Consider the following 15,072-nt stretch of genomic DNA (forward strand, 5'->3'; position numbering starts at 1 on the left):
TAAAAGTGAAATTAGAAGAAATAAAGACAAAGGAACTCTTTTTAATGTATTGCTTTTATTGGACATGCATTGGGATTTTTAGTTTCATGAAAAAGAAAAATGAAAGTTAAACTTTTAAACTTACCTTGTTATTTGAGTCCTGCTACCGTTGAATATCTGACGCACTTTTCATAAATACTGGATCGAGGCATGCCAACTTGGCGGAGATGAAAGCATGCATGCAATGAAGTAATTTTCTAAGATTTGGGCATTCTATTTCCTGAAGAAAAATTTATAACAATAGTTACATTATTAATCGTGCATAATAATAGAGTAAACAAGAAAAAAAGGTAGAAACAATAATATTAAGACATAATAATTATTCTAGGGACAGGTACAAGGAAATGATATTAAATAACATTTTGTTTAAAAGGCTAAAAAAAGAATAAACAACATGGGACCATTAATGTACAAGACATACTCATGAGATCTCGGGCCTGCAAGATCTCTAAGTAACTTGCCCATTTGGCCAGTCAACTGTTTACAGAAATTTCATACAAACAATAATCTTTATTTTGTTTATTTTATTTTGTTTGACAAATTACCAAGATTTTTTTTTTATCATTATGCAAATTGGATAACCATATTCATTTATTCGAGTTCATTCACTATCCTTCTTAAAAGTGACAATGACAAAACATATACAAGATGCTGTATATAACCAAAGTCTTAAGCTCTGACTACACTATCAAACTAGTTTGACTACTAAAAAAGTGATGTGCCCAAATATGGTAGTAATATGACGTCATCATGTCCATATATGGGCACATCACATTGTTTTTGTCACATAAAGTTTGATAGTGTAGACAAAGCTTTAAACAAGTTATTGGGTGTGGAGTTGTTTTTCTGCCATGAAAAAAAATCCTGACATATTACAGGATTTGGATCCAGGACCCTTGGATCGGCAACCGAGCATCTTAACCACTAAGCCACAACTCCATTCCGTTGAATTTGGTTCAGTAAAGAAAACTGATTTACTGGCCCTATACGACTATATTCATACCTGGACTTCAGTTGTACTTTTATTAGTAGCAACAAAATGCAGCTTGACTTTAGATGCCCCGTCATCTGATGAACTTTTTAGTTGTGAAAATTTGTATGTCCACAGAGCAGCCTAAAAGAAAGAAAATTATAACTGCTGATCAATCTGAATAGAGTAGAAGACATAGTTTTGTGTTGTCTTTTTTGCTATATACTATTTGATAAATGCGTATATATAATAATAGGGAAGTTTTGCAACCTTACGAATACGATAACGAAAACGGATACGTCACACATTTGTAAAAGTTTTGAGCTGATCCCCATTTCATATTCGTAAAGCCTATTCGTGTTGACGAATATCACCAGTCATATTCGTAACTACAAAACGAGTATAGTTTTTGATCTATTTTGCACACGTTGCATTTGAATCAGGAATTATTCATGATTATAATATAATTATAGATTTATTGAAAGTAATTTACTAAAATACCAGGTCAATTTTGATAAATAGCAGTTTTTTAAAGTCCTCACTCGCTTTGATGTTACGCTTGGCCTAGGCAGCTAAGCACCAAGCAACACGTGCTTCGCTCAAATTTACCGCAGTCATATTTTGGACGACGCCCTCAATATTTCGTTGCCATGCGAAACAGATTTTTACTGGCTTACGAAAAACGAATACGTGTGCGTGACGTATCTGTTTTCGTTATCGTATTCGCAAGATTGCGAAAACTCCCTATTAATACAATGTACAATTTAAAAAGACATGAACTAAATTAAAGTTAAAAATAAATGCACAATACTGAAGATCAACTAACCTTATTTTGGGCATCAAATAACGTAAAACCAGTTTCAAAGTCCAGCGTAAAACCGACTACTTTCCTTCTCCACGTACAGCCATAAGTTTTGTTCTAGTAAATTAGAAAACAAACAAAGTTTAACAAAAAAATTGAAAATATATCCAACCAAGATGATGAACTTATAAAATATAACAGTGAATTCAGTCAATTTATTTTCTTCTACCTATTTAAAGCTCTATCTACACTATCAAACTTGACAAAATGTATGTGCCTATATATGTACATGATAATATTTGGGCACATCACACTTTTTTTTTGGTCAAATTAGTTTGATAGTGTAGACGGGGCTCAAGTGACACCTATCTAATTTTGGGCCTAGACCCTCTTTCTTGTGACATACTCCATCCATCTACTTCCTAATAAATAAGATCTTGTGTTACCAGGGCATAAGTTTCATTAATTATTTAAAACACCTTCAGTGGCTGTAACCAATCACACTAGGTAAATCCTTAGAGAACTTTTCAATATGGAAATCCTTAGGGACCATATTAAAACTATTCTACTGCAGTTACTGCTTGTTGGAGATGCTTTATCTGCCTAATCATTTTTTACATTGAAACAAACTAAAATAAGTTATAGCAGCAAGAAAATATAGTTACTGCAGTAATTGAAGTAGACATTTTGACATGATCCCTCCTCTATGTATAATTGTTGTGGTGGTTTGTTTGTTTGTAATATTTATTGCTATCCATAAAATACAAAATACAATACATTATAGCTTGAAATTAACAAAATCATACAAAAACTATATAATTATACTGTTATGGAATAGCAGAGGATAACCCTTTAAGCTGGGAAGCTTGTTTCAGAAGGGGTCCTCGACTATTATTAAACATCTAAACATTTAAAAAAAACATGGAAAGATATAATTTAGTTATATAGTGAACTAGAGAGGAACGTACCCTAAGTCTAATAACAGCTGCGTGAGAAGCCTGGTGTATTGCACTATGCCACACTGCCATCTCTCTTCTTGTTTCCGTACTCATATAATGGCTATCCTCACCAGCTTCAATTCCAAAACAATATGGCCGCTCGTCAAGCAATTCTACATCCTATGGAAAACGAAGGAACATATTTTAAAGACTATTAATTAATATGTTTAATTGTATTTCAAATCGTGTACAAAGAACAAAATACAACAAGGGGGGTTCAAATAGCATTGTTTTAATCTCAGAATTAATATAAAAATAATTGTGTATATTGAGACAAAAGCTACAATGTGTTACTCACTATGCAGCTGTTGAGTCATAAAGTCATTTTGTTCAGGAACATGAACGGCATCACTGTTGGACTTAATAGCTGCATAGTTGGGTTGGTGCATTATCACAACAAAAGGTCACTAATGTAATCAAGCATAGTAAAATACTATTGAGGTAAACACTAAATTTAACTTATAAAATGTTGAACATGCCTTTACTAAAGTTTGCGGACTTTAAAATTTACCTTATAAACTCTAGACATGATTTCTGAAAGCTTGTAACATCTTTCGTGTTGTAACCACTCTTGTGTATTTACCTAAAAAAAAGTCAATTCTATTTTCAACGTTTTTCCTTCAACAAATTTCTGGCATTCCATTTTGCAATATTTAATATAGTTATCTTCTGTCTCCCTATAAGGCTACAGTTTTTCACAATTGTATTGGATATACAAACAAAAATTTAAACACTCCGATAATGGGTACATATAAGGATCTACTTTTGGTTAATAAAATCGAAAAAAATGTCCCAATGTATTATTTACTATAGATGCTGCTGATTCACAAGATTTTGTAAATTGCGCCCCCTATGTTTGGATATTTTTTAAACAAATTGTAGCACACCCTCTATGGTTTGGCCATGCTTTTATAAAGTTTGCTTTAAAAAAATTCTGGTTAACAAATTGAACAAGAAATATTTCTTACAAAAAACGCTGCTCACTTATTGAAAAATATTTTTTATTTCAAATGTTTTTGAATGTGTCATTTTATTGTCACATAATAGTTATTTTACCTGAAAAAATGTAATTTAAAGCAACAAATACTTAAATTGTCTGTCAGACAATGGTTTAATGGTTTTTGGGTTTCTTTTCTTTTTACTCGGGGTACCCGAGTCTAGTACTTACTCATTTTCTCCTCCACCATCTGGACACTATTGAGTAAAAAGTGGGATTTTTAAAGTACTACTCCTCCCTTATTAGTTGTAGTATTGAGCTGGGATTTGGCATGAACATACTACAGGGACATGTCCTCAAAGCTATAGAGCCGGATTTTTTATTTTTTGTTAATTAATTTGTTTAATTAAGAATCCACAATGTGTGACACACACCACAGCGTTATGTAGTTATATGGTTATATGCGGCTTCTTGGCTTAGTGGTTATCACGTTTGCTCAATACGCAGAAGGTACCTGGTTCGAGCCCGGGCTAAACCTTTTTTTTTAAACTTTATGGTGAAAAGTACTGTATACGCAATATGATAATTATACACAGTATATCTTATTATTATTTTTTAAAATACTTATTTTGTGTAATCGGTAATTATCACTTTTACACATGTTTATTTTGCTTTGTGCTTATTACCATTTATTTGTAATTTAAATGGATTAAAAAACTTTCTGTAACCCACAATTTCAATGTAAGAGGTTTCGTAGTGTAGTGGTTGTCAAGTCTGCTTAACACGCAGAAGGTCCCGGTTCGAGCCCTGGCGAAACCTATTTTTCTTTAACTTTCTAACTGTATACGTCTGTATACAGCTTCTTTCGCTGTACCCCGAGTATTGCACATTCGTGCTTGTTTTATATGTGAATAAATATTATTTTTTTGTTACAGAAGTGAATACTCAATTTCTGTCACTTTAGTTAATTTTATTGCTAAGGTCAAATCTGGGGGTCACTTCATCACCCTAGATATTTCAATTGTGAAGTATCCTATTACAAACACAAACTTTAATGGACTGTTTTGATAATAATTCAATGAATATCTGACAGTGAATATACCAGAAATGCTTAGGGATTTGTAATTTTAGCATGACATGTCCTAATAGACTCTTTCCCAGACGTTTTTTGGGTCTACTGTAGCAGCTGGAATCAATAAATCATAGTGGAGTTTCCATTTTCACAAAACTGTCTGTCCTTAGAACTATAACTGCTGCTTATATGGGACGTAGCGGGCTAGAGCAGCAGCGTGAAAAATGTTCTAATGTTACTTTAGATGCTGATTCCCAAGATTTTTTAAATAGTGCCCTTTATGGATGTGTTTAAACAAATTATAGCACACCCCCTATGGTTTGCCCATGCTTTTAAAAAGTCTCCTAATATTATAAGTTTTATTTTTCTGCAGTATATGAAAATTATTACAATATGATGACTAGCATACATTATACTTACAGGAGGTGTATTAAATATTAGTAAATCTGAACCTCTTATAGCTAAGTATTTGTGATTCCAGGGGCTTCTTTGATTACTCGTCTGCCGCTCACTCACCCATCCCATATGGAGAATCTAAAAAAATAAAGCATAGCAAAGCATGAAATATAAGTGCGGTATTCACATAACATTCAGCAATAAATATTCAATTTGATTAAAACTATTTTCATAATAATTTTAAGATTATAGAATAAATTGGTACTTACTTGATCATGTGGCTTTAACAAATCATTTGAAATCTTCATCTGAAAATAGTAGAAAAAATAAATGGAAAATAGTTTTATAAAAATAATAACTTATATAATTATATGAAATAATGTTTAATAGTGGTTCAGTTCCCTGATCACTGCACTGATATCTTAAAGTGTAAGGTATATTGCCAAGAACTGTTTTCGACACCAACCTCTCGGACCAACCAGTATCTTCTCCTACCTAGCACAAGTCATTCAAACTTTTAATCAAACTGTTAACATGGTAAGTTGTTTAGGGCAGGCAGTGGTGGGGCTTGGTGGAATTGTAACCAGTGTTTATATTGTAGTTTTTTAGGAGGCTTGGTTAATTTTGGCCAAAATAGTGCGATCAAGGCTGATATAACAAACAAGCTAATAACTGCAACCTAGCTACATTGGAAATAAAAATACGTCTTACTGATTGTGCATTTAGAGTTGCAATATGTGCTGAGATTGTTTTGACCCAATCTTGCAGTTCTTTTTCATCCTCACATTGAAAAACACCAGCGGCTAAGCCATCCATAGAACACAGCTCAAATGCATTAGGCCTACAACGAGAAAAATGTACAATGCGTTTGTGAATTCTGAAATTCAAAATTGATGATTTTTATTTTTTTTTATATAATAACTGTAGTAAAAAGTTCATGTTACGAAAAGAAATGATACGTTGGAAAAGTCCCCACATAAGGGCATGGTTGCTGACCAGTCTATTATGGTACAGGGGTGTTCTAGGAACTTACATTTTTTCGTATCTAAGCCCTCCCTCTAGAGAGCATGGGCTATTATCGGTTTATCCAGGTAAGCTAGGCACGGAATAGAAAACTATCTAGACAGGGACGATTAGGGCACAGGTGGTAAATATACATAAAGACGTTGAAAAATGACCCACATAGGCCTACATTTTTATTGTAATTGTAAAAAAAATTTTTAAAACAAAATGAGATTATTATTATTGTAAATTATTTCCACCTAAATTGATAAAAAATAAGTTACCTAAGCCTATCAGATCCAAATTGATATCTTGATAAGCGAGCCATAAAAAGTGGAATAGAAAACAGATCTACCCAGGTCTTCTGAGGCTTTGGAGGGGATTCTCTTGTCTTGTCTGCAAGTGGCCTGGTCTGCAATGCACAATAAAAATGATTCAATAATATTAACAATGAGTGTAGTCAAAAGTTTGAGTGTGCAAAATTGGCGTTTGAGCATGCAAAATTGAAGTTTGAGTGTGTTAAATTGGAGTTTGAGCGTGTAAAATTGGCATTTGAGCGTGCAAAATTGGAGTTTGAGTGTGTAAAATTGTAGTTTGGGTGTGCAAAATTGGAGTTTAAGTTGGAATATGCAAGATGTGGTTAACTACCTACTATCAGTAAAATATTTAAAAAGGCAATGCATGAAATGAATCTAATACAAGATATCTATACTTATACACACTTATATTCAGTCAACTAACTTGCCAATGATATGGGAAACACACTTTTTAAACCATGTTGGTTTTGTGTTACTGCTTTTGGCTGTGAGAAAGTTCCTGTTGCAGTGACAGAGTTATGATTTGAGCCTAAACATAAGCAAGCATGTTATGCGCCAGGGTGTCATTACCACATACCTGCCAATTTGGATCTCCATTAGACTGACCAATCCTCTCATCTTCCTCCTCTATATCAGGTGGTTTTTTCACTAAAGAAAATAGAATTAACATGAAAATGCATTATGTATGTTTGTACCTCTTAATCATGATACCTCCTGGTACCCAATAAAAAGGGAGGATATCATTGGAATAGTAGAATGACACACTATGGAAAAGTATAGAAAAGCATGGACTAGCAATGCATCTGGACTAAACAAGTGATTTGACCAATCACAAGGAATATCTCTTTTACAGAAAGATCAATTTGCTAAGCATCATTTGTGATAAGTGAAACCACTAGGCTAAGTAATGCTATCTAAAACAAATGCTCACCTCCTTGACGTAGATAAGGCGTTGCCGCTCTGAAATGTCTGACAGTCAGGATAACTTCAGCACCAGCGTTTTTTAAAGCTGTAACCTTTACAAAAATATAAAAAAAATGTATCATTTTAATATTTTTACATAAAACATCCCTTTCTCTAATTTATGGGTATATAACTACATTAAAAATCAAATAGAAGACAACGTCGTTCAATTATGATATGATTTTCCATAATTTAACAATCAAGCACCGTACTCCTGTGAATGTAGCTTCAGCCTGAACCGTTTTTCCCTTCCGCCAATTTAAAGAAAAAATAAATAAGTCTAGTACTTACAGCATCATCGTGTGTGTTATTCTCAATGCTTATTCCATTTACCTGTAAAAACAATTGAGATATTTTCTATTAATAATACATTATATGATATAATATTTTCATAATTTTCAATTTAATTTTTCAATAACCTTTACCCTAGTCACCTGCATACATGAATTCTTTCACATACAGTGTATTTCATTGAATTTGATTTTAGCTATTAATTATTTAAATACTTATAAATTAGTATTGCTGGTCAATAAACAAATATTACTATATTTGTGTTTGATAGAAAACACATAATATTATATTTAATTTTTCAATAACCTTTACCCTAGTCACCTGCATACATGAATTCTTTCACATACAGTGTAATTAGTATTGCTGGCCAATAAACAAATATTACTACCATATATTTGTGTTTGATAGAAAATACATAATTATATTATATTTAATTTTTTAATAACCTTTACCCTAGTCACCTGCATACATGAATTCTTTCACATAGTGTTAGTAGTAGTATTTTGGCCAATAAACAAATATTACTATATTGTGTTTGACAGAAAATACATAATTATAACACATGTATCTATGGTCATATTATATAAGATCCAGATTGTGGTTATTATGAAATATAATTTTTAGCAGCAGCTACATTAATACAAGTAGATTTTAGGGTTTAATAATGCATATTAAAATGGAATAGTAGGAGACGCACATCAACAAAAACATTCTTCTAATTTCAATTTCACAAAGAAAGAAAAAAAATGTTGAAATTGTCATATACAATTATCAATGATTCAAACTACATACTTATATTTCAGTGTACTAGTTAATTTAAATCAACATTTTAGTCTAAAAATTCATTTTAATAGCAAAAGTAGGTAAGAGAAACAGCCAGAGGCATACCTTGAGGATAGCATCGCCAACATATAGATTACCGCTGCAATCCGCTGTGGGAGAACAACAGAAAAACAGAATTTATTTTAAAATGAAATAGTAATCTATGGATTATATGTATAGATTGTGTAATACAATATTCATTTCATAACAATCCCGGTATTACTATAATGGTATTCCTCTTGCTGTTTTGATAGTTTCGGATTGTCTGATATTGATGGTGTTTCATTATATTCTACAAACCAATCAGTTATTAATAAAAAGGACCCAAGCCTTTTCTATAGATAAAATGTACAGAATACTGCGGTTTTTTAAAATTGTAATCATTGCATGGAACCAGCCACATACAGGATGGAAGATAATAATAAAATACTAAAAATAGTTACTTTAAAATAAAAAAAAAAATCTATAACAATCAAACGAAATATTAATATTTTCAACACATACATTACAGGGCTTAAGTAAGCCTTTAACCTGCAATGGATTTTTATATGGGGTTTTTTTAAAGAAAAAGGTAAAAAATCGTCATTAAGTGAAGCTACTGTGTAAAATCTTTTGGCCACCGTTTTTGCTAACTAAACTAGCTGACCTTTTGACATCAAAGAAAACTTACCTGCTTGCCCTTTGAATATTCTAGAAACTAAAATTGGAATATTGTGCTCCGAACCTCCCTATAAAGACAACAAAAATGTATACAATTTCAATTTTGGAACAATGGACACAGTTTTATTATAAACAATTGTATTAAACATATGATAATAACAAAAATCGAATCAGAATTAATCTCTGTCTACAACACTATCAAATGTTATGTGACCAAAAAATATGATGATGTCAGTCATATCACTACCATATTTCGGCACATCACACTTGTTTTGTCAAACTATAGCTTTATTGTGTAGACAGAGTTTAGACTTTCCAGGCATGTAACCTCTGTAAACAAACCTGAGATAGTTTACTGTTCCTTAAAATAAAATTGTCACTTTAATAAACTGAATGTACTGTATTAACATGTATTCTACAAACAACACAATCTATTCAATATAGATTCTCAAAATCAGAATTTCCAGGTACCTAAACTTTGTAGGCTGCACTAGGGTATTGTTGTGAGATAGTTTAACAGTTTAAAATAAAATGAAATTCTTACTTTAATAAATTAAATAAAGTATAGAAAAATGAAAATATGATACAATAAATGAAATGCAAGAAAACATGTTATATGTTTAAATTCCTCCGTGACTGATATTCATCCCAGTCTTATTCCCTAAGGATTTAATAAACAGTTATATCTTCATCGACATCATACCAGCAACATCTAGGTTTTCAGACTACGGGCAATTTGACCGGTAATACACTCAGGTTTAATATACACCAAACATATTGCATTTCGTCTTTAATTTGTTGCAAATCTTTCCTTGTTTATTTTTCATTTATATTGATGCTTTCTAACAGGTATATTTCAGATAGCACTTTATCAATATAATCACATCTTCTTGGATAAGAAGGTCATGTTTGCAGTTACAGAATATAGAGCATCTTTCGGAAATAAGGTACACGCTTAATAGGATTGTTCTGGAGGTTAGACATCACTGGAATCTCTAAATTATACACAATTACTTTTTAGTCGCTGGAAATATCTTAGTGGTCTTCATGAATTCTTAACAGGACTACTGCAGACCATTCAACGTTCCTCTGGAGTCTCTGGAAATCTTAAGAATGACTGGAACCTTCCAATATTAAGTTTTGAAAAATATGTTTTGTTTACAAATTTAATATTACCTCAAAAATTATAAAATAAATGTCCCCTCTTTTAAAAATAGACATAGACAATCAGCTACATAATCTTGTTTTTTTATTTCAACCTACTTTGATGCTCAGTCCAAGACCACCAACTTTCTGTCTTTTAACAACTACTGTCCGTTCCTTTAAAGAAAAAAAAAACATAATAATAATAATTAAACTACATAAATAAATACTACAATATTGAGATCAAATAATCTTTAATATATGTATGTATATTTAATTTTCCTATTATCTTTTCCAATATCATTGACTGGTCATTTGATTAGAATATTTTTGAAATACAGGAATAATTAAATACAGTTCATATGTGAGCAAAAAATGAGGTCTCTAAAAATTGGACAGTCTACAATTGGAGGAGTTTTTATTGGAGAGGTCTTTATTTGGAAGTGTCTTATTAATTTGAAAGGTCTTATAGGAAGTGTCTTATTAATGGGAGAGGTCTTTAATTGGAAGTGGTTTATGGAGAGGTCTTTAATAGGAAGTGTCTTATTAATTGGAGCGGTCTTTATTTGGACGTGTTTTATTAATTTGAGAGGTCTAATAAGTGTCTTATTAATGGGAGGTCTTTAATTGGAAGTGGTTTATGGAGAGTCTTTAATAGGAAGTGTCTTATTAATTGGAGAGGTCTTTAATAGGAAGTGTCTTATGGAGAGGTCTTTAATAGGAAGTGTCTTATTAATTGGAGAGGTCTTTAATAGGAAGTGTCTTATGGAGAGGTCTTTATTTGGAAGTGTCTTATTAATTGGAGAGGTCTTTATTTGGAAGTGTCTTATTAATTTGAGAGGTCTTATAGGAAGTGTTTTATGGAGAGGTACTCTTTAATTGGAAGTGTCTTATTAATTGGAGAGGTCTTTAATAGGAAGTGTCTTATTAATTGGAGAGGTCTTTAATAGGAAGTGTCTTATTAATTGGAGAGGTCTTTAATAGGAAGTGTTTTATGGAGAGGTCTTTAAAAGGACGTGTCTTATTAATTGGAGAGGTTTTTAATAGGAAGTGTCTTATTAATTGGAGAGGTCTTTAATAGGAAGTGTCTTATTCATTGGAGAGGTCTTTAATAGGAAGTGTTTTATGGAGAGGCCTTTAATAGGAAGTGTCTTATTAATTGGAGAGGTTTTTAATAGGAAGTATCTTATTAATTGCAGAGGTCTTAAATAGGAAGTATCTTTTAATTGGAGAGGTCTTTAATAGGAAGTGTTTTATGGAGAGGTCTTGAATAGGAAGTGTCTTATTAATTGGAGAGGTCTTGAATAGGAAGTGTCTTATTAATTGGAGAGGTCTTTAATAGGAAGTGTCTTATTAATTGGAGAGGTCTTTAATAGGAAGTGTCTTAATAATTGGAGAGGTCTTTAATAGGAAGTGTCTTATTAATTGGAGAGGTCTTTAATTGGAAGTGTCTTATTGAGCGGTCTTTATTTAGAAGTTTTTATGGAGAGGTCTTTAATTGGAAGTGTCTTATTAATTGGAGAGGTCGCAGTAGAAATCTTCAGAGTGCATGTCATTTAGAATGTATTGAATGTCTGAAAAATGTGTGAGTATAACACATGAATAAAATATAAATTATCACTAGTTCTATTCATTGCTTCTTGATGCGTTTCAAGTCATCAATTTTATTTTGCACTTTCGAAGTGAGAGAGAAAGTAAATACATAATTGAGTACAGGTAGAAAGATTTATACTGTTTCCTAAAAAATGTTGACAATCATGCTCTTAGGAATGTAGAGTGGATAAATATTTAGAATTATGTACTACTGCAACAAATAAAGTAATTTATTCTTCTTAGCAAAGATCATAGGATTTAAATCATAGATTTTTTGGCATAGAAATTCATGTTTTAACATTTTCATCACAAGTTCAATTTCATAATTGTAAAGGTTATTTGATGTAACAAATGATTTAAAAAATTAATTTAACAAACCAATTTTCAAATGATAGTAAAAATAGTACAAAGCTAATCTTTTCTTAAAGACGTTTTATTTCAATAAGGTTTGCAAAAAAAGAAATTTATAAATTATAGTTTTATCATTTCTGAGTACCGTAGATGCACAGATTAGCTTGTATAGCCTAGTAGGGTAGTTTACAATGTATGTAAAATGGCAAGATATATATCACCATGCAGTGGCAGATCCAGGATATTTCACACAGGGAACGCTAAACATTTAATAGATAGATATCAAAAAGTACTTCATAATTTCATTTTAGCTGTCAAAGGAGGGAGCGTCCAGGGTGTTACCACTCCCTCCAGTGTTGTAGTTTTGGATGCTATGTATGCTTTGTATCCTTGGAATTTACAAAATACTCACCCTAGTAGAATCCAAATCTGAACCATTTGCCTAAAAAAACAATTAATTATATTGAGTCCAATATACCAATTACAGCTGATGATATGAATTCATGTTAAATCTTTATGGTATTTTGTAAATATCAAATACACAAGTTAAGGATACTATTTTGGCCGCGTTTATCGTACTTTTTGTCAAAAATCCTGTATCAGATTATATAATGGTTAATTTGATAGAAAAATATAATGAATAAAAAAAATCAGACTCACAAGACGTTTGACAGCGTCAACATAGAGGAGTTCTTCTCTTTGGACGGTCAGAGTCTCAATGGACAACTGGACTTGAACCAACTCGTTGGCCTTGGTTGAACTCACCAAATTTAATAATCCTGTCTTAACCTGTCAAAAGAAAAATAGACAAATCATTCGAAATAGAAAGAATCTCTTTTTTAATACACTTTTCAAAAAACATTTTTGTTTAGCTGTAAATCTTGGAAAAAATCACTGGATTTAAAGACACCTATTTTTTTTATTGCATAATTGTACTCTATTTGCCAAAATTATGGAGGTGTGGGTATGCACAATTTAAGATTGGAACTACAGTACTGCACTGCATTCTCCCTATATCCCTATAGATACTGTATGTCCCAAATACTTCAGCTATAGAGTAGAGAAGAAATTATTATAAAGGCTAAAATGAAATAAAAATATACATCTATTATATCATATTACAATATGCAACTAAATTAAAATTCTACTATTCTCATAAATTCTAGTACAGTATTACAGTCTAATCAATGATCGTCTCCAGAATGTCGCGACTGACACAACAAACCAGTAAAACAAAGAAACATGGGTAATAGTTATTTAGCGGTTGTCTACGGTAGGTACTTTAGCTCACCTTATCAATTGTTCGAATCATGATCAATGGGGTCAGTACATCTACTATCTCAACTCAACTTACCACCTTAACTACTAAATGTACAAATGCAAACTACACATATCCCATCCAACACAATAATCAAAGTGTAATAGCAGAGAATCTTTTCTCCATTCATTCATTAAGTTATTTATAACTGTTGATATCATATTTCAGTATATTCAGTGTCAGGAATATTGACTTTACCAAATTTAAGCTTTCGCATACGATGCTATAAGCTAGGATTATTCAAATTCAAAGATTTGTTATAGATTTTAGATTTTAATTTTTAGGTTAATGTAATTAATAACGTGACAATGTGATTAATTTAAGTAAAATAATTATGCATGTTGCGCTTGATTAAATGGTTAATCAACTGAAGGATTAGTGTACAATGTCAAGATTTTTTTTTTCTCCAACTCACAAGTTTCCTGTGTTTAAACACATCAATTACGACCCTATGGGTAGAGTAGCTACTGTAGTGTAGGATGTGAAAAAAAAGCGCTTTCAAGTTTCTTGGGTGGGTGCTTATTGGAAGATCTTAAATTTAGACGAGTGTCCAAGCCCACCTCCACTTCAGAACATTTTCTACCATGGGAGCTTTAGTACAAATTTCAGTTGTTTAGAGTTAAGCTTGGTTCATAAGTGCAATGCAAGTAATTTGACCATTTTGTATTTTTGTATCAATATTTGTCCTCAGTGAGGCCTTCCACGGACCCATGGCAGCCAGCAGTGCAGCGCCTACCAGATTAGGCAATGAGAGTTAAAGCATCTTGCCTGAGGATGCAATTAGTATGGTACAGATAACCTCGAACCCATGCCTATCACATGCTAGTCCGATATTACCATTACACCATCACTCTCCAGTATATACAGCACCCGCCACAATTTCTAGACGGTCTCCCATCCAGAACGCAAACCGGGCCCAACGTTGCTTAACTTCGGTGATCTGACGAGAACCGGTGTTTCAACGCAGTATGGCCGTGATCGTGATGTATATTATTCTTGCTTTTGTGCTTTTTAACACTATTTAATATATAATAGAATTATTAAGACTGACGCTGTTTTGTCAAATGATGGAAAATGGTTCAAAGAATAGGTTTCATCTTCGACCTTTCTGTGAAACAGTGTGAACGCAGTTTTAACTATGTACTGTAGTGTGTACAAGATATCTGTTTAAGCCTATTGCTTCAACAACTAAACTTGAGCACTTAAATGGATACAACATGTGTTGTCTTTCTTCATAATTTCTCAACTATGACTACAATAAAAGAGTTTTATTAACCCACATGCCATGTTTCTTTCTAATGAAATTTTACGACCTCAAAGCTTAGTATTATTCAAAAGTTTATCTGAAATAATATATGGTTAAACATTTGTTTTGTACATGGCTTTTAAAGAAACAAG

The 15,072-nt window shown here is 32.0% G+C and overlaps 1 protein-coding gene across 2 annotated transcripts in view; it reads right to left on the minus strand.

Moving 5' to 3' along the window:
- Window positions 1-15,072, minus strand: part of LOC140056701 (gamma-2-syntrophin-like) — a 34,830-nt gene that overhangs the window by 4,229 nt on the left and 15,529 nt on the right. For both annotated transcript variants that reach the window (XR_011846806.1, XM_072102167.1), the window contains exons 2-18: window positions 13,017-13,145; window positions 12,769-12,798; window positions 10,533-10,589; window positions 9,280-9,337; window positions 8,676-8,719; window positions 7,788-7,829; window positions 7,465-7,549; window positions 7,111-7,181; window positions 6,501-6,628; window positions 5,926-6,055; window positions 5,484-5,522; window positions 5,239-5,352; window positions 3,321-3,392; window positions 2,780-2,929; window positions 1,836-1,928; window positions 1,043-1,153; window positions 125-259 (exon numbers count right to left, since the gene is read on the minus strand). Coding sequence is in view for 1 of the 2 variants with exons in the window: in XM_072102167.1 (XP_071958268.1) it covers window positions 143-259; window positions 1,043-1,153; window positions 1,836-1,928; window positions 2,780-2,929; window positions 3,321-3,392; window positions 5,239-5,352; window positions 5,484-5,522; window positions 5,926-6,055; window positions 6,501-6,628; window positions 7,111-7,181; window positions 7,465-7,549; window positions 7,788-7,829; window positions 8,676-8,719; window positions 9,280-9,337; window positions 10,533-10,589; window positions 12,769-12,798; window positions 13,017-13,145 (1,470 nt within the window). In the remaining variant the exon portion in view is untranslated. The remainder of the gene's footprint in view (window positions 1-124; window positions 260-1,042; window positions 1,154-1,835; window positions 1,929-2,779; window positions 2,930-3,320; window positions 3,393-5,238; window positions 5,353-5,483; window positions 5,523-5,925; window positions 6,056-6,500; window positions 6,629-7,110; window positions 7,182-7,464; window positions 7,550-7,787; window positions 7,830-8,675; window positions 8,720-9,279; window positions 9,338-10,532; window positions 10,590-12,768; window positions 12,799-13,016; window positions 13,146-15,072) is intronic.

The sequence above is a fragment of the Antedon mediterranea genome, chromosome 1, assembly GCF_964355755.1.
Source record: "Antedon mediterranea chromosome 1, ecAntMedi1.1, whole genome shotgun sequence".
Taxonomy (NCBI): Eukaryota; Metazoa; Echinodermata; class Crinoidea; order Comatulida; family Antedonidae; genus Antedon; species Antedon mediterranea.